The sequence below is a fragment of the Centrocercus urophasianus genome, unplaced genomic scaffold (genome assembly GCF_019232065.1).
Source record: "Centrocercus urophasianus isolate 14NV4802_14NV808 unplaced genomic scaffold, USGS_Curo_1.0 seq_12, whole genome shotgun sequence".
In the NCBI taxonomy this organism is placed as follows: domain Eukaryota; kingdom Metazoa; phylum Chordata; class Aves; order Galliformes; family Phasianidae; genus Centrocercus; species Centrocercus urophasianus.
The window spans coordinates 42,152,564-42,178,043 of record NW_024884364.1 but is presented as its reverse complement, the minus strand read 5'-3'; the positions used below and the strand labels follow the sequence as shown (position 1 = coordinate 42,178,043).

The 25,480-nt window shown below is 39.0% G+C and overlaps 1 protein-coding gene across 2 annotated transcripts in view; it reads left to right on the top strand.

The window, feature by feature from the left end:
* Positions 1–25,480, top strand: part of PHEX (phosphate regulating endopeptidase homolog X-linked) — a 94,483-nt gene that overhangs the window by 49,767 nt on the left and 19,236 nt on the right. For both annotated transcript variants that reach the window (XM_042810202.1, XM_042810201.1), the window contains 3 exons: positions 12,007–12,084; positions 13,792–13,895; positions 21,908–21,966. In XM_042810202.1, the coding sequence (XP_042666136.1) occupies positions 12,007–12,084; positions 13,792–13,895; positions 21,908–21,966 (241 nt within the window). The remainder of the gene's footprint in view (positions 1–12,006; positions 12,085–13,791; positions 13,896–21,907; positions 21,967–25,480) is intronic.

Here is a 25,480-nt window from a genome sequence, read left to right as displayed (position 1 = left end):
TTTTTTTTTTTTTTTTTTTTTTTTTTTTTTTTTTTTTTTTTCTCTTGTGGGTTTGTCTGGTGACTTTCTGAACCCACAACAAATGTTATCATCCACAGCTTCCCATGGCAGAGTTCCACTGCCTCACTGTGCTTTCTGTGATGGAGCACCTCCTCTTGTTTGTCTGGAAAATGTCCTCTGTTCCTCCTACATTCTTATAGTGAGGAAATCAGAGAACCATCTCATTCTCTGTTCTTTTCTCATACTCATGCTTCTTTATGTATAGCCCTGGCACAGCAATACATGCAGGGAGAATAGAGCCTCCTGCATTTATTCAAACAGACTTTTCAGGGCACTCACTGAATACAGTTCTGAAAAATAACTTTTCATTAACATCTGCTGAATACTTGGACAAAAAGGCCAGACCACATCTTTGGGAGCTGAAATTAATCTTGCCTAATGCCATGTTAATTTTGCACAAAGGTAACAAAACATCCAATCTTGAGAACAGTCAGTGGGTGCTCTGCAAAAAGAAAAATGTGTCTTTGTATCTTGTGAGTTCTTGGACCCATCCTTTGAAAAATAATGCAAAATATCACAGAGGAACCATCCACACCCCAGTGCCTCTCGCATCTGAAGTAGGCTTTTTCAGCAAGGAAGGCCAGCACAGGGCTGACAAAACAACACTTCGTAAGGGAGAGGGATGGAGTTTCTAAACAGAGGATCCCAAGACATGTTTCACTGGTTCTTTTAAGATGATTTTATATTATTGTTTCAGGAATCTCAAAGATTTTGCAAAGAGTTGTAAGACTGCTTCAGAGCACAAATGAGCTGCCAGACTTACTTCAAAAGAAGGAGGAAAAGGGAAAAATTTCCAAGGGCTTTAATTGCATTTGGACACTATTTCCATTCAAAAGTCAGCAGAAGCTCTTGCTTCCTAATTTACTGATTTTTACCACTAAGTTTTATTCAGATCTTCTTACAACAACACTGTCACTTCTAAATGGGAAAGCACACTTAATGCTAGTTCAGACCTGGCTGTACTTGCACTTTGTGGAACTTAGCTCTCTGAAAAAGAGAGTAGTCTGTGTCTGGATAAGTGCTTTGATGTGAAAATTTCAGGTCCTGTTTCTGCTGTACCAGTTTTGTTTCAAGGAGCAATGAGAAACTCTCCTGATACAGTTGAAACATGAAGTTCAGAAAAGCCAGTCGCATTGTAACTTTTCCTACATGTTTGCAGAACTTTTGGGCTCCACAGGTGTTCCTGGGAGCTTACCTTCATGGGGGTTGGACTAAGCGATCTGCAGAGGTCCCTTCCAACCCTTACAGTTCTATGATTCTGTGTGATTCTTCTTTATCCTACTGTGAGCAGGGACGTATGGAGAGAAGGGGGCAAAGTTCAGATGGAGTAGGAAGTCAAATAAATGCCATGTAGCTCAGAAATGACACAAGAGGTTTGAAAATCCAACTCTACTTACCTGGTTTGGAATATGGATGGCGGAAGATCTCACTATCCCTCAGATAGCCGTCTGGAAAATGCCAACATTCAGGGTAACATTTTTCACCTGGAAAATAAAGAGAATGGAAGACACTTTTCTTTCTAAGTGTCCTCATTCTATTCCCTGAACAAAAATAAATCTTCACTTTCCATCAGATTAACAAGCAATTTATTTTTTTTTAAAGTCAAATATTTGTTTGCTATCACAAACTTTAATTTTTTGAACTCAAAGAATAATCTCTCTCACCTTCCAAATTTAATTTAACCTTCTCCGGAGGACTGGTCTCTTCTGCTCAGTAACTGCAGGAGATGTTCTCCCTTGGCCAGAGTTGAAACTAATAGCCATGGCATGTTTGCTTATCTCTTATCTCTGGGGTTAGATCGCTGCTGTCAGCTTCTCCCTTGTTATCTGGCTGCTGCTACTGCTCACTCAGTTGTGCAGGGATGTCAGTTCCATTAATAACCTGAGCACCGTGCAAACAGATAGTGGAAAACAGGTGAAGAGAGAGGAAATTGTATTTAACCCTGATCTTGCAGCTGTCATTTTTCAGACTCTGTCACAACTGCGTAGTGCCCGAATGGGTGCGTGACATCAAAACACCTGTGACAAATGGCGTGGCTGAAATGCAGAGAGGGAGATGGAGAAGCAGATGGACACCTGCAGCCGCTCAGGGACAGGGGTGAATCTGGAGCTTTTGTGCCAGGAATGCAACATGAAAGCATTGATATGCCAAAAGGCAGCTTCATTCTTCCAAAGGGCAAGAAGTCTTTCATCACCCTTGGAAGTCTCAGACAGTTCAACTTTTACAGTTTTTGTTGTTTTACCAAGGAAAATCGCATTCCATAGAGGAATAGTTACACAGATATTATAGTCCCCCAGCTGATCAGTAATGGGTTCTGAGGCATAATTGTAATTGATTTAAATATGAAGTGTGCAAAGGCTTAGAATAGAGAGAGATTTGGTTTTGAGTAAAAATTGGCATTTTCTGCCTATGCTTTTTTTCCTATGTATTTCATTTTTGTCCATAGCCTTCATTTTTGTCTATAGCCTTTGTTTTTGTCCATATGTACATCTGCTTTTTTCACATGGCATATACAACTGGTAGTGGCACACTTGCTGCTGTGCCAGGCAGAAGGAGAGCGAAGTCTTCAAGATCTGAGCCAAGCAAAATGTGTTAAAAAACTGAAATGAGGAGTAGAGTACCAGACTAGTGGGACGAAGGGACAATTTTACAGTGTCTCATCTCAGCTATGTGTGAGCCTGATGCTTACTTGTGGCTAGAAATTTTTAAAACTAATATTTAAAAAAAAAAAAAAAAAAAGTGGCTCAGCAACTTTTGCTAAGCAAAGGTAACCTTGAAAATATTAAACGATATTACATGATGATGCTAAATGATGCATGGAGAGGCTGAGGTCAGAAGTTATCCCTCTCTGGAGCAGGTTATTCAGCATTTTGCTGAGTAAATTGCCAGAGAAACACTGCAGTAAACTCACATCCCATACAACCGTGATCTGAAGAGAACTTCCCTGCCCCTCCCCTGTGCCTGGGCTGCTCCTCACAGAGGATGCTGCAGCACTCAGTTCCTGAGATCTCTTCAGCACAACAGGGACTTTTATTTTGTCAGGCAGTACAGCGCTTTTTGTTAAAACTGCTCTTTCCCCAAAGCTAAAACAAAAACAGCAGAAAAGCTTTAGCAGCAAGGTGGGTGTGTTTCTAGCAAGAGATGGCATAGCAGTGGGAGTGCACGCTGGCTGATGGGGAACACAAGGGGTAAGCAGAAAAGTGAGCCCAGGTAGCAGTTTCTGTAAGAAATGCAACAAAATTTCTGCAGCTTGCTAATGTGCCAAAGCAGTTCAGAGGTGGCTGTTGCTTTTTTTTTTTTTTTTTTTTTTTTTTTTTTTTTGCACTGTAGATCCTCAGGACTCTAGTTCAAAAGCACTGGGTGAAAATATCTAATGCAGTTTCAAAGGACAGATACAGGGTTTTTTTGTTGTTGCTGCTGTTCTTGATTGTGATGGTGGTTTTCTTGCTTGTCTATTTTTGTTTAATGAAAAAAAATTAAACAATTGTCTAGGAAAACAAAGAAAGGTACCTGAAAATAAAGGCTTGAGAAAGAACAGCGTTCTAAAGTACTACGGATGTGTCTGAGTTCAACTCAGGTACGTAAGCTACAGAGCTATGCTGAAGGCAATTTAGCAGCATACTCCAGGGGTATGAATCTACCAGCATAATGCTAATGATGGCCTGTGCTTCCAGAGCAGAACAATTTTGCTTCTGGCTTGCTTGACATCTAAGTGGAGGAGGCCCTGGCTATCTGCATGCACATCTGTGAATTCACACCCTAATTGGTTCTATGGTGCTTTAGGGGGCATAAAGCACAGAAATGCATGCACTGGGGTGGACTTGTCACCGCAGGCATGGTGACATGATGCTGCAGTGGGGCCTCACACAGGCTGTCAGGGTGCATATCTGCATACTGTTCTTTTTTCTGATCCACAAGTGTAAATCCAGCTCCACTGAAATTCCAGTGATGCTTAAAACTCATTTGGGAGCTTTGGATAGTCACGGTTTGCTGTTAACTAATTGTTTTGCCACTTACCACAGTTGTGCTTACCTACAGATGAATAGAAATAAAATATTTTCCCTGAATTTCTCTCCTGGCCTAACTGTGGGTGATTGGGCTCCTGATACTGAAATCACGTGTCCTTCAGGCCCATTTGTTTTTTCTAAGACATAATTACTATTCCATGTGGGTTTTACCAAGCTCAGCAGGTCAGAAATAATATAAAGGCAGAGCTGTATGTTTCTGAGGTAGCATCTTTCTTTAGCTGAAATATGTTGCACTTTCCAGAATGTGTTATGAGGTGATAAGCAAGGAAGGATACGCTGTGGAGGCAATTAAACCTGGGTGCACTGTCAGAAGTGGTTCCCAGGTTGTGCTGTCCCCCAAATCATGCCTGAGAGATACCATTGAGAGCATCTTTTGGTGCAGTCTGAACCCATTCCCTTTGTTCCTTGACCCTGCTGGAAGCTCTTCCCAGGCGTATGGCACTGGAGGGAGACACCTTGCCTCAGAGAGGCCAGGTACAGACAGTGAGCCCTCTTGGAACGTATCACAGAGCTGTGTGTGGTTATCAAGGGTGCTTGGGAATATGCATCCATTGGCACCTGCTCTAGGCATTGCTGTCTGGTTCATGGAGTTAGTCTCTACTCACTTAAAAATAAATAAATTATATATATATATATATATATATACACACATACGCATATGTATATGTGTGTGTGTGTATTATTATATATTTTTATATAGAAAGGAAAAAAGCATTGCAGAACACCAAAACTGAAATGTGAGTAGGTAAGAGAAATCTATTGTTTTACTTGTTCAGCTTGGAGTATTCTTTATGCTGCTAAGATTTTGTCCAGATTGAAAGAAGACTAGAATTTGTTTACTATGCCCCATGCACAAAGCAAGTATCATTATTCCAATTTTTCTTTATTGTGAAGCTGAGCTGAAAGGATGGGGAGATGAAGGTCTCAGGCCAACCAAACTTTGGAACCCCCAGCTGCAAACAGAACTAGTACTGTTGACAGCTGCTCCTAATTCTGGGAAAATATTTCAGATTTAAAGACAAATGTAATTATTACTCCCACCCCAATCACCTCCTCAGCCCTCCACATCTTTCTGCCTGTAAACAAAAGCCTTCAATTACAATCAATAGAAAAACATTGTCAAGAAATCTACCCTGGATAGACTTTGCTTTTTAAAATTCTCATTTGCCAAGGGTTGTCTGAGATTCTAATGTTTTTCCAAACAGTTGCTCAAGCTTTTCCACATTCATCATTTCAGATCTTTTTGTTGCTGTTGTGTTTGTTAGATTGGGATATAACAAATTGTTTTAAGGTTTTGAGCGTATAATTGGCTCTCTTGTTGATCCACTGAAGTCAAACTAAAACTCTCATTCAAAATTGTGAAAAGGATACATCTAATCATTTACGTATTGTGCAATCATAGGGAAGATATTTGCTTTGTAAAATGTATTTTATTTACAGAGCTGTGGTTCTGTTCATGGAAGACAACATTCATGTCTGTCATATATAATGTTCTGTTCATAAAAGAATAGATTCATTATAATTGTCATGCAGAGATTACAAAATGGAAATGGAATTAAAATAAAATGGACAAAGGAATTCTTTTTCTTAGTAGAATTAAAGCATAGTTGTCAGCAGAATGAGTTTGGAACCAAGCTGGTTGGAAAAAATACGAGAAGGTGTAATAATTATACCGCCGCATTGAACTAAGAAGTTATGTTTGTCAAAATACCACAGTGAATTTGTATGTTTGTAACAGTCATATTATTTCAGATTTTCTGTTATTTAGTTTGGTTCTTTTGATAAAAATTCAATGCAGGACGAGTTAAAACTGAAAATTTAATTCCAGTGACATTAGCATCACAGTGCTCGAACCAGAGATTGAGACTTTGTCTTCCACAGAGCCAAAGGGGGACTTAGGACAGAAAGCAGTCACATGGCGATGTAAATTATTTTTCCCTCTGATTTGTTTCTATGCATGGCTGTCATACTCAACTTTTAGGTGCTTGTAGCTTTCTGGATAGTAATAATATTATTGTGATAGTGGATATTAAGAGTAAACATATATTGCCAAATAACTGTTTGCTTAGAAAATGTTCTGTTTTCCTTTCTTTTTCCTAGGAAAATAAAGTCCAGCGTGGTCCCCTTTTAAGTTTTGCAAGGTGCCACTTCACTACTGATTACAGTTTATGATTTCATGTCACCCCTGCAGTGCAAATAAAATACTTCATTAAGATGTGCCCAGTCCAGCTGCCACTTAAGTCAGTGGATCACATTCTATTGATATCTGTAGTATAGTTTAGCTCTGTGATGGAAATTCTGTCTTTTACCAAGATCCATCACTGTTTTCCCATTTTTTTCTATACATAAAACCTGTGATATTTATGCAGCAATTTTACCAGATGGTTCTTGAATCATCTTTTTTCAGTGACAAATGAAAAGACCAGAATTGTACATAAAGGCTGAATTAATCTTTGTAATTAAATGGAACATTACTTTGCTGTGAGTGATTTTAGCTTTCAGAAAGTATTTCATGCTAATTTTTCAGCAAACTGTAATTGTGTTTTTTTAAAAATTTATTTTTAGAAACTTGAAAATGATCTTCACAAAGTTATTGTGAGTCAAGTTGATATACAGAAGATCTGAATCAGACTCATAATTTTGTTGGGAGTGAGATGCACAGAGATTTTTGTTTTGAAGTCTCACACACAACTTGGTGTCAAGTGAAAATTTGACTAGGCTGGAGTGATGCATCGGAACTGGTGTTTCCACCTTAGCAAGTTGTTAGGTGTGAAAGGCCTTTGCTTAGTCTCTGTAGGAAACTGATCTGCAGTGCTCACACCAAGACGGAAAGATATGCTCATGATAAAATCCCCACTGTGTGGAAGTCAGTGGTGGATCTTCCTTGTGTAATCAGTGACAGAGAGAGCACACCAGGTCTTCTGCCTTGGAGCCTGCTCTCTAGCTGCTTGTATAGAGAACTGTTACCATGTCTTATTGCAAAATTTGCGGCTGCTGTGCATCACCCCCTGGAAGAGCCTCTCACTTTCAGTAATGAGAGAGGAAGTCTGAGGAGATGAGTTTCCTTAAGTTACCCAACAGCCTAAGCTATGCTGAGTACTGAACAATAGCTGGAAGAAATACCCCATCACTCCTTTTCTTCCTGTGCATGTGGTTACTTAATATATAAACTAGTGAAAGAAATCAAATAAGCCTTTAAACTACAAAAACTTGTGTGTGATGGATTCATGTGCAATTACCACATTGTTGGTTCCTGTACATTTGTCACATTTCATTTGCTTTGCCCATGTGTGTGCACTCTTCCTGGAAGGCTGATCTTTTAAATATACTTTTAATCCTATTAGGGGGAAAGTATTGACTTGATTATCAAAGAACGAGCCAGTCTTAGGAGAGCTTTTTACTTTCTAGTGTTTTATGAATAAGAAGTCTTCAAATTGCCATTAAGTATTATTCAAGTGAATAGATAACCTCTCCAAGGAAGCAAGAAATTTCCAACATGCAAATTTCGAAACCCACTCTTAGGAAGATGCTTTCAAACTTATCTGCTGTGTAGATAATTTGGGCTCCACTCTGGCCTTAGCTGAAAGGGTTTGGACCTAAAAACAATGTTGGGAGGAATCTCAGTGGAGCAACTCCCAGGGATTTTGAAGGGCTTCCTACATCCTCACAGGAGTTTTGCTTTGGCTATAGGTAGCAGTCCCCTCCACCAGGAGCACCACATCCTTCAACAGTACCTCTGTTGACAGCACGGTACTTACTGATGTACCACAGCGTCTTGGCCTGGTGCCCGTGCTACCTTTCCAGTGTGCCTGCATGGCTCTGTGGGCCCAGACCTCATGCTGGTTGGAGCCAGTTGGTTGGAAGCAGTCCTCTAGAGAGACATACTTTGTCCTTCTGATCAAGTAAGCTTATTCCTCTCTTTCTCCCATATCAGCATGTGCTACATGGTTGAGATTTTGTCTGACCAAGGGAGAATACCTCAGCAGGAGGTTTGGTTGGCTCATGAATAGCATTAGGACCAATTTGAGACACGTTTCTTTTGTGGGAGAAGGTATATAGCAAGGTATAAATTGCATGCAACAGTCTTGTACTGATTTGCCTGCCATCACCTCTTGCTTTAGATGTTCTCAAAAATGCTCCTAAAGGTTGTTATTCATTTGTGTCTTTCCAAAAATTCCAGCACCATAAGCTTTGTTTCATAATGGTATTTTAGCATGTACCTACATTTCATGATAGCAAATTAACTTGATGTGTTAATAACAGGGTGCTTTTCTGAATCTTTGTTATCCTATGTGAGTGGTGGAACATTCATGAAGGCACAAGAATTGCACAGCTAGTAAGTTCTACCTTAGCGCTTAGTCAGACTTCTGCAATGCATCGTGGTAAGACTTTGTAAGTAACACATATAATAAAGTAATACTTTTCCCTAAATACATATTTTAAAAAATACAGACAGATTTAGCCATTGTTAAAACATCAGAGTACTAAAAACAGCAGTACTTTCTGAGTTACATTCAAAATACTCTGATACAAGCTTTGTTATTTAATAAGTATTTGTTATTTAATTTATGTTGACTCTATAGCATAGTATCTCAGTATCATATGGCAGTTTTTCTTCATGCATGCAAATCTTAAGCTTATAATATCAATTGTGAAATATGCAAAGCAAGAATTTGTGTAACTCATCAAGTGAGCCTATTACTCCTGAAGTAGCCTGGTTAGGAGAACTTTTCCCATCTTCCTTTTCTAATTCATCAGGGCAATGACAAGACTAAATAATTTAAATGCAACTGAAATATAAAATTAATATTAAATAATACTATGGACATGATATTTAAGTCAACTTACCTCACACCTGCTACTAAAGAGCCCGGAGGAGGAATCATCCTCATCCTTGAAGATATTTGGTTAAGGAGTTGGGTTTAAAACTGCTGAAAACTGGTTCCATGCTGCTGCTATCACTGGGCTGTCTGGAAGAAGAAACAGATGAATGTGGCAGATATTCCATATTCCACAAGGACTCCAAAATGTCCACATAGGAAAGGGAAGATGAATGTGTTGTGGTCATGACCAGACAGTTACCACTGTGGGTCTGGGGGCAGTGTCCATCTCTGCTTCTTTGAGCAAAAGAGTGCTGCCAGATCCAGCCTGGCTTTGTAGTCTTCTGTGTTTACTACCAATGACATATGAACCTTTTTCTTTCATTTCGAGGGCAGTCTAGAAAGTGAGAGGATACATTGTAGTTCAGAAAAACAATGATGTTCTTTTATATGCCCAAATTCAATCAACAATTTTTGATGGACAAAGTGCTGAGTAAATCATGATTGAAATGGCACTGTACTGACAAAGTTAATAGTTTTTGCAAGTTGCACTCTAAACTGTTCTTAAAATATTACTCTTCATCATATGAGTTAATTAAATAGGTACAATGTAAATATCGAAGTGTTAAGGGTCAAACAAGTAGATTCAACTTAGAGTCTACTTCAAGTAATTCAGATGATGACAGAAAAACATGCAGAACATTGGAGATTAACTGAATTTGTTTAAGCAGCTGACTTAATAGAAACTAAAACTGATGAGTTTTCACTTTGCTTTATCTAGGCTAGTGTAACAACTGGGACTGAAATACTGAAAATGGAAAATGAAATTTTCCAGTCTCTTGCAAAAGTTCTGACAGCACCATCAGCAACAAAAATAGACACTCTTGATTACACACAAACTTGCAGATGAGTTGTGCTCTCTTCTCTTCCCCTTTTTTCCCCTCAGGCATTTAAACTATCTTGAAAGACTGCTGTACCTTCTGGAAAAGTGAGAAAACATTCAGCTGAGGATTAATTTGGCTCATTTCATATTTCCTGTTCAGCATTTGTCTTCCATTGTGTTTTTTTTTCACTGGGGATATTTGCATGACAATGGGATCTTTCTTGCTTAAGAGTTCATCTGCTCCTGCTGCTAATTTCCCACCTGAAGTTGTAATCTTCTGTTTGAGACATCTTAATTATCTCAACTGCAATTAATTGTGATGTCACAAGTGGAGGATTATGACTTTAGGTTGGAAATGAGATTGAGAAATTGAAGGAGTTTCAAGAAGCTAATTGGTTTTTCTTCTTGAAAATAAAATAGAAGAGAGTTTTTGTTAAACTGAGGCAGACCCTATCAGCTTTCTTACTGTTGTGGAACAAACGATTCTAATTCTTGCTGCCCATGGTCTTCGTGAGAGGCTTTATTGTATGAGATGCTGTGGAGGCGAAAAAAAGGGCAAAGATTTTATTGTGGAGAAAAGGGGACCTTCCCTTGAAATGCCATCCCATACTGCAAGTGGGAAGCAGAAGATGGTGGGCCAACAGAGAGATCCAGGATCTGCTTGCAGATAGAATACAGTGTTGGTATCACTCTCATTTGTTTAAAACCCAGTCAGTTTGTTGCATTTTGTATCTTGCAATATTCACTAGTATTTAGGCATTTGACTTTCCAGATAATATTTCCAGAAGAGTTTTTCTGTGAGGGGTGGAGGAAATCCTAAGATACTTGAGGATGCATTAAGTTCAGCTTCCCAAAAACATGTGAAAACATATCCATCAGAGCTTTCATTTATTCAATGTGTTCGTCATATTTCACTTCTTTGTATGTCATCTTATCCTTTCATATTCTTCTGCTTTTCCTTTGGAAATATATTATTTTCACAGCAATGCGCTGTGTCTGGGTGACCTGATGTTTTTGTGAGGCCATTGCTAAAGCTGTTTATATCTTTATGCTGTGATTTATGAAATAGCAGTGCTCATCTACAGCTGCTATGAATTCACACCAGCATGTTTACACAGATTACACATAAACAATGGGATCAGTTCATCACTGAAAAGGAAAAAAACTAAGACAAAGAAACACTAAGTGTCTCACTTTAACACCATTAATGTCAGTAAAGGCTAAAGGCTGTAAATCAGAGAGCTGAAAGTAGAGAATGAACTAAAGGTCAGCCATGTGGTTTTAGGAAAGTAAAATGTCCATCAGAAAAATGTTCACCCATCTTCAGATGTAAAGGGAAGTGACCATCAGTGAAATCATTGGTTTGTTCTTGCTGGGATCCAGGCCTAGCCATATCTGTGAAATAAATATATTTTAGTGCTTGGATGCATACCAGCTGCTGGGCCATTGCAAAATGGCACATCTTCTGGAGCCTTTTGGAAAACATTGTAAAAAGAAGCATTTTGACCACTTGATGATCTCAGTTACTGGTAGAGAAGACCAGCTGTTAAGAATAAGATTTTGGTTTTCAAACAGATTGCTGTAATTCTGCAAAAACTGCAGGTGTCAACAGACCCACTCTGATATTCTGACCATGTTGTGAAGTGAAACTCATTCGTGGCCCTGAATTTACCTTGTAGGCAAGTTGGTTTGAAGTTAAATTGGGATTGTTCAGTCTGGAGAAGAGGAGGCTCAGGGGAGACCTCATTGCACTCTACAACTTCCTGAAGGGAGGTTGTGGTGCAAAAGGGTCAGGCCTCTTCTCCCAGGCAAATAGTAGGACCCGAGGAAATGGCCAGAAGTTATACCAGAGGAGGTTTAGGTTGGATATTAGGAGAAACTTTTTCTCTCAGAGAGTGGTCAGGCACTGGAATGGCTGCCCAGGGAGGTGGTGGAGTCGCCGTCCCTGGCAGTGTTCAAGAGGCGCCTGGATGAGGAGCTACAAGAGATGGTTTAGTAGCTTGTGGCACTGATAGGAATGGGAGGGTGGTTGGACTGGATGACCTTGCAGGTCATTTCCAACCTTGTGATTCTATGATTCTATGATAAATCAAGATGCCTTCAGAGCGACATAATACTATGCAATGGAAAATAATGAAGAAAAAAAAAAAAAAAAAAAGAGAGAGAAATGTTTATATTTGCCAATTCTTTTTTTCTTTCTTTTTCTTTTTCAAAGGCAAAAGCAGTTATGGCGAAAGTGGGTTACCCTCAATTTATAATGAATGACACATATATTAATGAAGACATCAAAACAGTAAGTGTCAGATTTGCAGCTTTCTTCTTTTACATCTTGGGACCATTCTTTGCTCTCTTCTACTGCTGTTCAAAATCAAAGCTTTTTTTTTTTTGTTTTGCCCACATCTGGATTTCGGCTTGCTTGGTTATTTTTAAGCTCTAGTGCATAAAAAGTCAATGATGTTGTGTTGAAGTAAGATGGCCATCATGCTGGCTGACAATAAAATTTACCTGGGTGTAATGAACCTTCCTGCTATTAACCATTTTTCAGGTTAAAAGTACCCCAGCTTAAATTTTGTATTTAGTTATAAAAAATACAACCAAAAATGTATCTCCTCAAGGTAACAGCCTTCAAAAAGCCTAGTGTGTTTTTTTTGACTGAATTATTACAATTGATGATTCCAACATAGTATAGGCTCTCTGCTTTTTCTCCAGGCTATGAATTTTCTAAGCTTACAATTATCATGTCTTCAGGCCCTAACTGCTGTATAGCCCTACAGCTAGACAAGCTGGACAAGAATACTGTTGGGGACTCAATCCTGAGCCAGTATTTATTCAGCTTAGGTATAGCTGAAAGGAAGATGATGAAGAATAATATATTTTGCCATTTTCCAAAAAAGTAACTGTGGCATGTGTGTGATGAATTGAATTACTGCAAGTCATAGGCAAAGTGGAACCACAAATTCAATCTTGAACCACTAAAATCCAAGTAGGGGTGGAGTTAATTTGCCAGAGAACATGAAAGAACACTGAAAGGAGGCATGATTTGTTGGTGACCCTTGGAAGAGTCAACTCTACAAGCTTAGTCTTTGTTCATGGAAGAGTAGGGTGAAGTGGTGCTGTGAAGCCAGTGCAGAGACAGAGGGTGGGACCAGTTTTGCCATTCAGAGTGTGGAAATACTTACCACAGATAAATGTTTATATCTAGCAATAATAACAACAACAATAATAATAATTGTTAATCACAGTTGAAAAAAAAAAGATAAATCCCTCACAAATTCTGGTATTGCTTGAAATTGACAACAGGGATCTCAGTTGGATTTTAAAAGAATAGAATAACTCTTTTTTTTTTGCATGGTTAGTTGTGTGCTTGGGTTCTTAATAGATTTGGAGACTTGTGGGAACATGGAACCCTATGGCTGTGTGAGTTTAATGTGAGGAATGGTAAAAATCTATAAAAACAGCAGCAGAATCCTCCAAGGGCATACAGTACAAACCATTTGCGATGAAATGCAAAGCAAACAGAGAAAAAGAGGCTTTGTTACTGTCTTGAAAGTGGTTTTAAAATGAAGTTTTAAAAACGAGGATAGACCTCTTCTCTTAAAGAGAAAAGGCTGCCTTTTAATAGCTGTAGAAATGTGCAGTCTGCAATTTGTCATTGGGTACTACTGATTTCCTCAGCTGCTTCTGCGCAGGTAAAAGCTTTTTGTGATATTCCAGTCCCTTGTGTAAATCCATTCACCATCCATTTTTAAACCAGTATCACAAAATATTTATTCATTCTACCAACTATGGGAATTTCATTTGTTTTAATCATGTCAAAAACAAACAAACAAACAAACAAACAAACTTTTTTTTTTTTTGGGCATGATCAAAACAAACGAAATTTATTTTGATGAAAATGAAAAATATATATATATTTTTTTAAATTAAAAGTTCTGATTGTTTTGTCAGCTCTTGTTTCCTTGGACGTGTTCTAAAAAATATCTGTGCTTTGCCTATACAGCTGAAGTTTACAGAAAGTGACTATTTTGGCAATGTATTACAAACTCGCAAATATGCAGCCCAATCTGATTTCTACTGGCTTAGAAAAGAAGTTCCAAAAACAGAGTGAGTAGTCAAAAGCTAAATTTTCATATTCTTTTAACAGTGTTTTAATTTATAGTATTTAATTTATATGATTTCATTGTAATAGAATTATAGGCACAACACCATATTGCAATAAAAATACTTATGGGCAAAAAAAGCGGAACAACGGTTATTCAGCAATTCCTGTGGGTATTTTTTATCACAAAATTGCTTTTTTCATTAAGTTCTAGATATTCCTATTCTGATGCACAGTGGTCATATTCTTGCAGCTTAAACTTTTAATTTAATGAAAAAAAAGGAGTAATTGAATCTCAGTTAAAAGTGGATTATGTCGCAGTTAGAATTTGGAATGGTACAGCAGGGATTTATGAAGTAAATTTCCTATGAATGGAACCATTATCAAGAAATAATCTTATTATTAGTAGTAATTAGTACTGTTAGTTACCTGCTGTTGATAGCAATGATACAGACCAAGGCATGATTTAATTTACTTATGTTATATTTATTTATTTGTAAGACAGAGAATACAAATTGTGTCACATATACAGTCATCAAATACTTGAAAGAATCAGTCTCTCTTCTTACTGGTGGGTAATCAAATCCTTAAAATGCAAATTAAAACCTAAACAGAAATTAATTACTCTAATCACACTACTTAAAAATGACTCCTGCTGCATGGAGACCTTGAAATCAGTGCAGCTGCTTAACTCCTGTGATGTGATTTCCCTATGGCTCCAGATATTCTTGCTCATACTGAACTGTATCTTGTTTTGGGGATGCTAGAGGGTGCCAGCAGGAGAGGCACAGCCTGTGCCTGCTTAGAGTTTCATAATTTGGTACTGCGTACTTGAGGGAATGTTTATAGCTCAATTTTAATGTTGGGTTTTACCTTCTTGTCCCACTTTTCTCTGACACTGCAATTGTTAACCCTAGTGAAACATAACACTCGCTTCTCAAAACCATTAGAGTTGTGAGGTGCTGGAACAGGCTGCCCAGAGAGGTTGAGGATGCCCTGTACCCTGGAGGTGTTCAAAGCCAGGTTGGATGGGGCTCTGGGCAGCCTGATCTAGTAGTAGTAATGGAGGTTGGTGGCCCTGCCCGCAGCAGAAGGTTTGGAGCTTGACGATCCTTGAGATCCCTTCCAACCCAAGCCATTCTGTGATTTTATGGTTCTCTGTAGAAATGGTACGCAGCAGACCTCATCCTCTGAGCAGAGTTGAGGCAGCACAACACAAACCAAATAGATTAACGGCATGATGCAAAATGTCCCCTGTAATGGACATTAATGGTCAGATAATCCCTAATTGTGCACTGCAGGGGCTGTAATCTAAGAACATCATGTGAGTAATCTTAAAAAATGAAGGTTTTACTCTACCAAACATTACAAGATTGATTACTTCCTCATCCTTGTCTTTGTCCTCTTATTTCAGGGGTTATTTAACAGAAGACTTTTCATCACCTTTGTCTTGCCCTTAAGTAGATCTGTTCATGTCTGTTTTTGCATTTTCCTTTGCTAAAAAAAGCCAGGGAGATATACAGGACTAGTGTCACAAAGTAGCTCATCCACTGAAAGTGGAATAAAAGAGAACTAGTGATCCCTTCTGCAGTGTCTACAGCGTAGAGGGGAGATGGGAACTCCTGGTGGGATTGGTATCCCCAAGTGTGCATGCATACAGGCCAGGGGACAGACCCTCACATCTCCATCCCAGGCAGCTCACTGGCTGGGCACATCTGGGGAGAGACCACAGGACCCCCTGGTCCTAGTCATCCTAATTTTGTGTTCTGCATTTCTCCTTCACCAGTACAGCTACACGCTATACTGTCTGTGGGGCCAGGGCTAAATCCACCTCATTCTTAGCCACAGTGATTTCTCATGGGATATTATTCTGCCTCTACATATACTTGGGGACAGAAATGAAATCTGAAGGTGGTGTGCCTCAGGTTGACATCTGTTGCTGTGTCTGCTGAGGTATATCAAGGCACAGGGAGCCATTGTCCCTGCTAGTAAGAATGTCAGCCTATGTTTTAATTTATTATAACAAAGATAACTTCCATCAGTCTGAGGTACAACAAAGGTGGACTTATAAGTATCAGATCTTGCCATGTTTTGATTATCAGACCTCTTCTTTTTGATGCTTTTGCTTCTCTTTTTCCTTTTTCCTTTCTTTTCTTTCTCTGTTTTTTTTTTTTTTTTTAAAAAAAAAAAAAGCCTGCATCACTCATTGAACTCCACAGATCATTGGTCTACACTGAAGCTTGGTGCTTTGTTAATAGAGAATTACCCTTGGGGATTGTTTCTGTTTGCTTTGTTTCCTTATTTTCCTAATTAAGTAGCTTTTATCAAAATATTTACATTTAGAAATAGATATTATGAAATGATCCATGCAGTGGACTGACAAATAAGAAAAAGAGTATGAAAGGAAAAAAGTTAATGCCTACTCATTTCTACCCCCTTATTACCTCCAAAAGTGAAACACTATATTCATTTAGCAGACAGTGCAGATTTCTCGGCAATCAAAATGGACTCTTTCATCAGCATAATCAGCTATATGGAAAATCAAAGTGTTGGCTCACTTAGAACACCAGGGAAATACCATCGGGGGACAGATAGAGGAGCTGGGAAGGCAAAGGAGTTCAGTAAAGAGGAATATGTGCATTTCAAAGCGGAATGGTTATTCTGGAAATACAACAGTTTTGTAATCTAAGAAACAGAAAAAATGCCCCAAAATAGGAGTATTTATCAAAATTCTTTGTCTTACATTTTGCTCCCTCCTGACCTAGTGATCACTTGGCTAAAGCAAAAAGGAATGGGGAGGATTCAGGTGCAGTGTTGCTCTGGCCATGGATGAAGGGATGCATGGGGACACATTTCATGCCAGCTCTTGCTAAGAAGATGTGATGTCCTGTTGGTGTGCCCAGTGGCTGGATACCCTGAAGGCAATTACAACACCTGCCTTGGATACTGGCCATGATCCCAGCAGCTGGCTGGGGAGCTGGCTCTTGTTTTCAGAGCCACCTCTTTCAAACCAGGGAGTAAGTGCTAGTATCAGGACAGAGATGCACAGGAGAGATTTGTGGCAGCGGCTGAAGAGTATGATGCCTGAAGCAGTGCCAGTTAGATGGACAGGGCTGAATACAGGTGACAAGGCTGGAAAGGTAGAGCACAAGAGGGAGGAGAACAACTGTGAAGGCAATTACCTTAATCCAGGTAAGACATCACTATAGCAGAAGAAGGTGAAAGGGAGCATGTGGAAGGGAGAGATAGAGGAGAATTGGGGTTTCAGTGGCATTTATCCATCCTTGGAGCCATATATGTTAATATGTGTTAATACTCATGTATATGTAAACAAACATCTTTTTAACAGTGATTGAATCTATGCTTCTTAACACCTATAGCATACTGCACATAACAAGAAGTCAGAGAACATTTTGGGCATCTCACTACATTATTATTGTCTTTTTCCTTTGAAGTCAAAAATAATATGAAAGATTATTTCACTCAACCCTCTGCATTGGAAATGTAGGCATCTGGTAACCAGGTCACATGACACACAAGAAGTGATACTGGATTTTCTGCAGGATTTATTTCAATTTTTCAATCACACACAGTTGTTTGTCCATCCTGGCTCTTGGTTTCTGCAGAGAAGGGCAGTTTTCACATGTGCTGTGCTGGATATGGTTAGGGGCACCACAAAAACTGCTCAAAAAAAAGAAAAGCAGGCACAGAAGATGCTGGGCAGGCTGTTGACTGCCACGGAGCTCTGAGCTTAGAAATCCTGTAGGTGGGCCTGCTCTGGAGAGAAAGACTGGAAGGAGCCTAATGGAGCCTTTTCCTGACCTCTAAACCTCAATTTAAGCAGAGATATGGCACTGAAGGCTGAACCCAGCCTCACCATCCTTGTTGCTTCCCCAGGCGTGAGGGAAACAGATGGCAGCCTAACATGGGAGGCTAATCCTTTATTTTTATACAGGCAAATGTATAAAGTTGGCTAACAGTGTGAACAGGAAATACACTTTTCAAAGTTGACTTGAAGATGGCTTCCCCTGTAGTGGACTTTTCCTTGTTGCCTTTTATTATCTTTTGGAGAGATTTTCCAGATTCCAGCTTCATTAGCAACTCTGTACCAGAGCGATTTACTTACTCAAAAAGTTGAGGGAACAAACTGAAACTTCAGTTCATGCTTTGCAGAGAATTACAGAAATAAGCTTTTCCTTTCATTGTAAGGGTTCCCGGTCAACACTTTACATGATTGCCAATGTAGTGCACTTTGTTCTCAACTCAGGAAGGAAGATATGGTGAAGAGATCTGTAACACAAGCCTAACAGAGTATCTGCCTCAGTTATTATTTCAGTGAAAGATTTTTTCCACAAGAGATCTCAGATTTACAAGTATCAAGTTTGCCAGGTCATGTTTCGACTGCTTGAAGTTGACAGGTAACATTACAGGACTTCACTCGTAGCTGTTCCTCTTTCACATGCTAATAAGAAATGGAAACAGTGAAAACAATTAGTCTGTAATTAATGGGAGCTTAGATTTTTTATGCCTTTTCCATACTTCTGATAATAGAGCAAATGCACTGACATTGTAACTAGATCTAGAGCAAATTCCCAGGCAACCTGACTTCAAACAGGAATGTGAGAGCTATTTCTAAATTTGCTTCACCTTAAAATTCAACACTGACAGCTATTTATTACAGCTCCTCATATATTTATTTGATGTATTATTAGTTAAGGGCAGTGAAGCTGGTGAGGAGTCTGGAGCACAATCCTAATGAGGAGAGGTTGAGGGAATGGATTATTTAGTTTGCAGGAGTCCCAAAGGTGACCTTATCACTCTATAACACCTGAGGGAGGTTGTGCTGAGGTGGGGGTCAGCCTCTTCTCTCATGTGACTAGCAATAGGGCAAGAGGGAATGGCCTCAAGCCATGCCAAGGGAGGTTCAGGCTGGGCATTAGGAAGTACTTCTTCTCTTGAGAGAGTGGTCAGGCTCTGGAAAAGGCTGCCCAGGGAGGTGGTGGACTTACCATTCCTGGAGATGTTGAAACGTTTAGATGTTGTACTGAGGGACATGGTTTAGTGGGAAATGTTGTTAAATGGACAATTGGGCTGGACCATCTTAGAAGACTTTTCCAACCTTGATGATTCTGTGATTCTATGATTAAGGTCTGTCACTGAAGGCTCAGTCTTTTCAAGTAACTCATTGAAAAATGCTGGCAGATTTGAGGTGAAGTTGTTCGTCTTGTCTGTATGGAAGCAGTCTCTGTTATTTCTATTCTTTTGTAGAAAATGCTTTCTAAATCTTGAGAATGGCTTAGAGTGGTACAACAGAATGCTGGAGTGCAAATATGCTCTTTGCCAGAGTGTCTAAATGTCAAACATGTAATTCAGCAAGTATACTCTGCTTGTCACTTGAAAACTCTTTCCTTTGTGACTCCTTGGTACAGCTTCCTACCTGCTCAAAAATGTAACAAATTTCATACTGAGTTGTTCCTGAGGCCTTCTCATGTAACTGTGACTTGGAAAGAACATAGGGCAATTTTACACTGAGAAAAATTAGACTGCTATTGGTCTGTGGCTTATATCAAGCTCAGGAGACAAGATGGGCTGTGCTGTAGCAATGGTGGATCATCAAGGAAGGAGTAGCTTTGGGATAGAGATGTTGTGATGAGACTCAGTAGCTTGTCTACAAGCTACGAGGTAGGTTCATAGGTATCAAAGTGTGACCAGCAGTGGTGTGATGTCTTTGGTTTCTTTCAGGCTTAGTGAGGTGTTTCTGTAGTAAAAAACACATGCATTACTACGGTTAGCTCCTTACCCAGTAAAAATAGGTGTAGACTTGTACTGTTAGAGAGGCATTGCTTGTCAGTAAAGAGCTCTTCAACCAGTGCTTGTGGTATTTCCTATCCTGACTGAGTTGTGGTGAGCCCAGTGTGGGCCCTGTGACTGCAACAGTAAAGAGGATGGAGAGGAGATCAAAGCACATCAGTCTGTTTTGAAGTGTAAGTTATCTGCCTTGAGCCCTTGATCCTGTGACTGAAAATGAGGGAACACTGTAAGACACGCACTATAAGACGGATTTATAAAAAGGGAGTATTTGTGGTTCGGAAGCCCTTTTCATGCTTAAAAGATGCTGTTCAAGGGAATAGAAAGGATGTTTTAAGTGGAATAAACTGACAGAGTAAGGTGGAAGTTGCAGTGCTATTTGTCTTTGGTCAAACTTCAGTGAAATCCAAATTAAAGTACTGAGTGTTTCATATGGGTCCCTCTGAGGTCTCCTTGTCAAAAAGTGACAAGTCTTTCAGAGCTACTGCTAAACCAGGAGAGCAGGTATCACTGCACAGGTGGCTGGCTGGAATCCTTAACAATTCAGCTCATCAATTCTGTGAACGGATGTGAAATTAAAAGAAGCAAATTGTGCTTCTTTTCTGCCCTGACTTTTTTTTTTTTCTTCCCTTCATCATTAGGCATTATTTCTTAAATACTCCATTATCTCATTACATTACCTCTAATATTTCATTCCTTTATTAAGGAGGAAACAGAAAACACAATAAAATAAACAACCTCCCCTTGCTCCTCCCCTTCAGCATCTCCTAATAAACAAAACTGGGAGAATTATCTGTGGCAATTAGAGATTCTAATGTGATGGATGGTTAAGATATTTACATGCCATCACACTTGGCTTTCCTTGGTTACTTTTTCTAGTTGCTGCACTGTGAAATAAGCTTTGAATGTGAGATAAGCAGATAAATTTATGGATAAAAGACAGAATGCTGCCATTTTGAAGCTCTCCCCTTTGTTGTGTGGTTTACATGAGGATATGAGTTGCCAGAAAAACAGTCAGGATCTGCAGATCACTCATTCATTTGATGGTGCTATTTTAAAGCATGAATCGTGGACTTGAATGTCACCAACATCACACATTTTCCATGTTCTGTTAGATCTTCCTTTGTCTTGCTCATTTTTGTGCAGCTGCCATCTCTTCTCTTTGAAAGAAAATTTCCGAAGTATTTTCATTATATTCATTGCTTTTGAGACTTTCAGAACTTCTGAGTAATGTACTGCTAAAGACATCAGGATTTTCCTTTTTGGACGTTTATTACAGTTGTTTCTAATTTATTATGAATTAATGACTAATTCTCATTATCTTTATTACTTTAATTTTATCTTAGTTCTTCATTATACAAATGTAAGGTGAAATCTTGGACTCACTGGAGTCAGAATTTCCTCAGAGGGGATTTGGATTTTGCTAAAGTCTGTTGAGACTTTATGGTGAAATCCATGTGGGTGAAATCACTGCTAATGCAGCTGAGCTTAGTCTAAGGAGCTCCATAAATCCTTTTTGCATTTCAGATCAAGGTTTCCTTCCAGTAGGTTTGGGAAACCTAACTGTGAGAAGAAATGCTTATATTCCTTGTAAAGTTAGTTTTGCTTTGCAAGATGCCTGTTTATGGGCACAGTGATATCTGTGTTTGCTGAGTAGGGTACAGACAGAGAAGCCATTTATTTCAGACTTAGGTACCCAGAAAGGACCTACCCATGCTGTTGGCATCATCCTAACTGAACAAGAAGCTGCTCAGCAAAGAGTCTGAATCCACTTCAGGTGCTTAAAAAATGCTCTCCTCTAATTTCAAGAGGGAGATTCTCCACACGTGGTTTAAAGACAGATATAACAGAATCAAAGAGAGTTTTTACAGCTGCTATCAGTGTGGTACCTCTGTTGGGTGAAGTCAAGAATTCAGTTTGTAAGCACAGCAGGCACAACTATCACTTAGAAGTACAACATATTTTGCAACAGGAAGCTTAGTAGTCTCTGACCATGTGCACTTAAATTAAAGCCATTAAACAATAGATTTCAATCTTCCAGGAACTATAAGTAGTGCATGTTGAACTGAAGAAATAATTAAACTTTAATGAATCCTAGATCTTTTACATTTTTGCATCTTTCCACTGAGTTAACTTTTTATCTTTGCTCATTGTATTCAGAGAGATGTTGAGGTGTACTGACAGCTGATTTCTTCTGCTCTCACTACAGGTGGTTTACGAGCCCAACTACTGTCAATGCTTTTTATAGTGCATCCACCAATCAGATCAGTGAGTATCTGAATTCTGAGCCTACTTTTAAAGTGTCTGTTTGGAAAATGTATGTATCCAGCTTCAGACAATATCTGTACAGTTTGTGTGAATGTGACTGACTATCAGGTGTGATGAAAATCAGAAATGCAGACATGATAATTCAGCTCTGAGACATCTTTAGTTAGAGGATAGTTTTGGAAAAGCAAGGGCTCCACAAATTGGAATTACTGCTCTTAATGAGATACCCCGTGTCAGCTGAATTGCAGAAACTGCTTACATACATTCTGTCCATTGCAAGTGTGAAAGAAAACATTAGCTTAAATCGCTTCTATTAGAGTTTATACCATTTTCCATTTTCTATTTGCTGCAGCAAAAAGATGTGCGTGTACAATGCCATAAATAAACAGTAATTTTTGAAGTGACAGGAATTCAGTTCACTAATATTAGTATATATGCAGAAATAAACATGGTTGGAGAAAACTGTGACACAGACAGAGGGCCTAAGAAGTGATGCCCAGTGGAGTTGTTCAATATTTTCTAATGACAAGGATGGATATCTGTAGGTAACTGCTAATATCTGCTCTTCCCTATTTCTGTAAACAATTTTTTGCCTCCAAATATACATTCTTTTGTGTCTAAGTGAGCTCATTCATGAAGGAAGCATGATAATTACTCAGGTCTTTTGATTAAAATTAGTTCTAGGCCTAGACTGCTCCTCTTTAATTAGAGGACTGCCATCGTTAAGCAGCCATGTTTTTGTCTATCACTGAACTCTTGAGGTGGATTTCACTGGGTTGATCAAAGCTCATCTCAAAGTACATCTCTAAAACGAGAGCTGGTTTTCCTGCTAAACTGAGCACTGGCCACCACTGCTCTTTCAGATGTATTGTGTGGATGCAGAGGATACTGTCAGTGCAAAATGAGAGCTGTTGCTGTTACATCTTCGTTAACATGAGATCCTTTCAAGTTTCAGCAGCATTCATCTCTCCCAGCCTCCCCACCACGGCACATTAAAGAAAGCTGCAGTGAGAGGCTGGAACTACTGAAGCTAAATTTCACACTTGCTGTGTCATGAAACAGAGGCCTGTCAAACATAACTTATCTGTCACAGGTGCGGAGATGACTATGTTTTGTATCAGAACTGCAGACTTTCTCATACTGCTGGTATTCGACCTTAAAGTTTGGATAGTGATGCTCGCTGTTTTTTTTAGGACTGTTCCTAAGAAGAAAAGGTTTTAGGTGTTTCTTTCTGAACAAATACTGCATTTACCATAAAAATGACATGCAATTGGAGGGGAGGCTTGAAGTAAGGCACAGTGCAAGTGGTCTTCCACCAACGACCACTGCGCTTTACAGGAGACATGGCCACTGTGAGATATACACAAAACATGCTTGGGTCTGAACCTGCTGATAAGTATTTGTCACATCACTACCAAGTTCCCATTTATGCTGGTGGGAGAGAATTGTGGTGTGTGAGACTGAACTTAGCAATTGCAAGCATACTATTGTGATAAGCTGCATCTTTGGGCAGATCTCACATCCCGGAGCTGTTGTCTTAATACTGTGCAATACTCAACAGTAATCTACAGCAAGTTCTGCAGGAGCTAGTGATGTGCTGTGAAAGGCCTAGCTAAACAGCATCAAAAATGGTCTTAAAAGAAGAAAATCATTTCAGAACAAAAATAGGCATGAGCTCTAGCAAGTTAAATGTAAAGTGGGGCTATAACAAGGCCTCAAAGATTGGAGGAAAGACTTTCTAATAGTGTAAGAATGAATAATAAAACTTTTTTTTGTATACACTGAAAGAAGAGAGTCCTTAAGTCATATAAATAATGTAATTCTCTGTACTGGAAATATAAGCATGAGATAATATTCTCTCAGATATTTCAAAAGAACTTAGACAAAAGATGCCAACAACAAGTTTTGGTGTTAGCTTATAAGTTACGTTGGCCATTGCACAGGCAGAATAGGTGTGGCAAACGTGAAATACTTTTTTTGCAAAACAGTATCTAGAGAGATAAAAAAAAAAATTATTCTAGCACCTATGCAAAAGAAAACGACCATAACAAAGAAGAGTATGAACATACATACAAACTAATAGGGAAGAGTCAGTGTGACTTAATTTTTGCTTTTACTTTAGAAAAGAGTCATGCTTCCTTAGTCTATTACAGCTTTTTGGAATTGTGAATGAGCTTGAGAAATTATGTTTATTTCTATGGAACAATTTTCATGAGGTTCTTTCCCAGTGTTATTAGAAGTTGTCATGGGACAGGAAAGAAGGTCCTTCCATAAATAATGACTAATCAGAGGTGAGAAAAGGAGTAGGAACAAATCAACTGTTTTCAAAATATTTGGAGAAACGTACTACCAGAAGATCTGTGTCGGTCACTTTATTAAGAAACAATCTGAATAAAAGGGTGCTCTCTCCTGAACAAAGGAAAAGACAGATAGAAACTGTGATTCAGGAGGACGGATTCCTCTGTTACTGACTGCTGAAAGTAGAACTTTACTAGCAGAACTGCCTCACAGATTCCCAATGCCCTTTTCCTATACCTTTCCCTCCACTGGAACAGCTGATTGCTGCTGGAGAGCAGAGAACGAGCGAGGTAGGCTCTTTGTCTTCTTGAGTGCAGTTGCTTTTCAGTGGGCAAACTAGATTTTAGTGTGTTCAAGGCCCATCTATATCTGCTCTTGGTAAGTGAATTTACTAAGAAGCGGTATTTGAGAAAACCAAATTTAAAAATGCACAATGCAAATTGTTTCTGGAAAGAAGCTTCTACATTAACTGGAAAAGTCCCGGTTGCAAAGTTGATTCTAAGAACTAAGATCCCTCAGCTTGGAAACAGAAATGTACTATGTGATATTATCAGCATAACCACAGCAATTCCAAACTCAATTAGTCACTGAGGGCTTCATGAAACAATTTAGAAAAAAGGCACTGTCTGTGCCTTGAACGGAGGATTCTGAAAAGAAGCAGCCGTCAGGGACCTGCAGAAGTGGAGGAGAACATAGCAGTTCTGATCATTTCTAGGAAGATGCTTTTGTTCTGCACAGGGAGATCTCTGGTGTGCTCCTGGCAAGAGGACAATAAATTCTCTTGTCACTATAATCTGTGTTACAGACATACGCGCTACATAAGAAATTGCTGCAATCTTCATACAGTCTTCATATAAGGGCAAGTTGTTAAAGTTTTTAATGGCATCTTGACTACCCAATTGCTTGGAAGAAAAGGTCTTTCTTCACTGAAAGTGAAAATTAATAGACAGTAGAAACTAGATGACTTAGAAGATGGCTAGATTTGGGAGAATACAGCAAAACGTTGATGTTCAGGGATTGTAATGAATTCTGCAATGCTTCAGTGCAAATACCCTTTATGTTTGCTATTACTTCATTTAATTTCCATTAGTAAACTATTGATAACATGAATGGCCAACAATTGTGTTAATATTTGCAAAGGAGAAATAAGTATCAAGGTAAGATATGCTGCAAAGAACAAATTTATAAAATGTGGTGCATATAATTTATCTTCTTA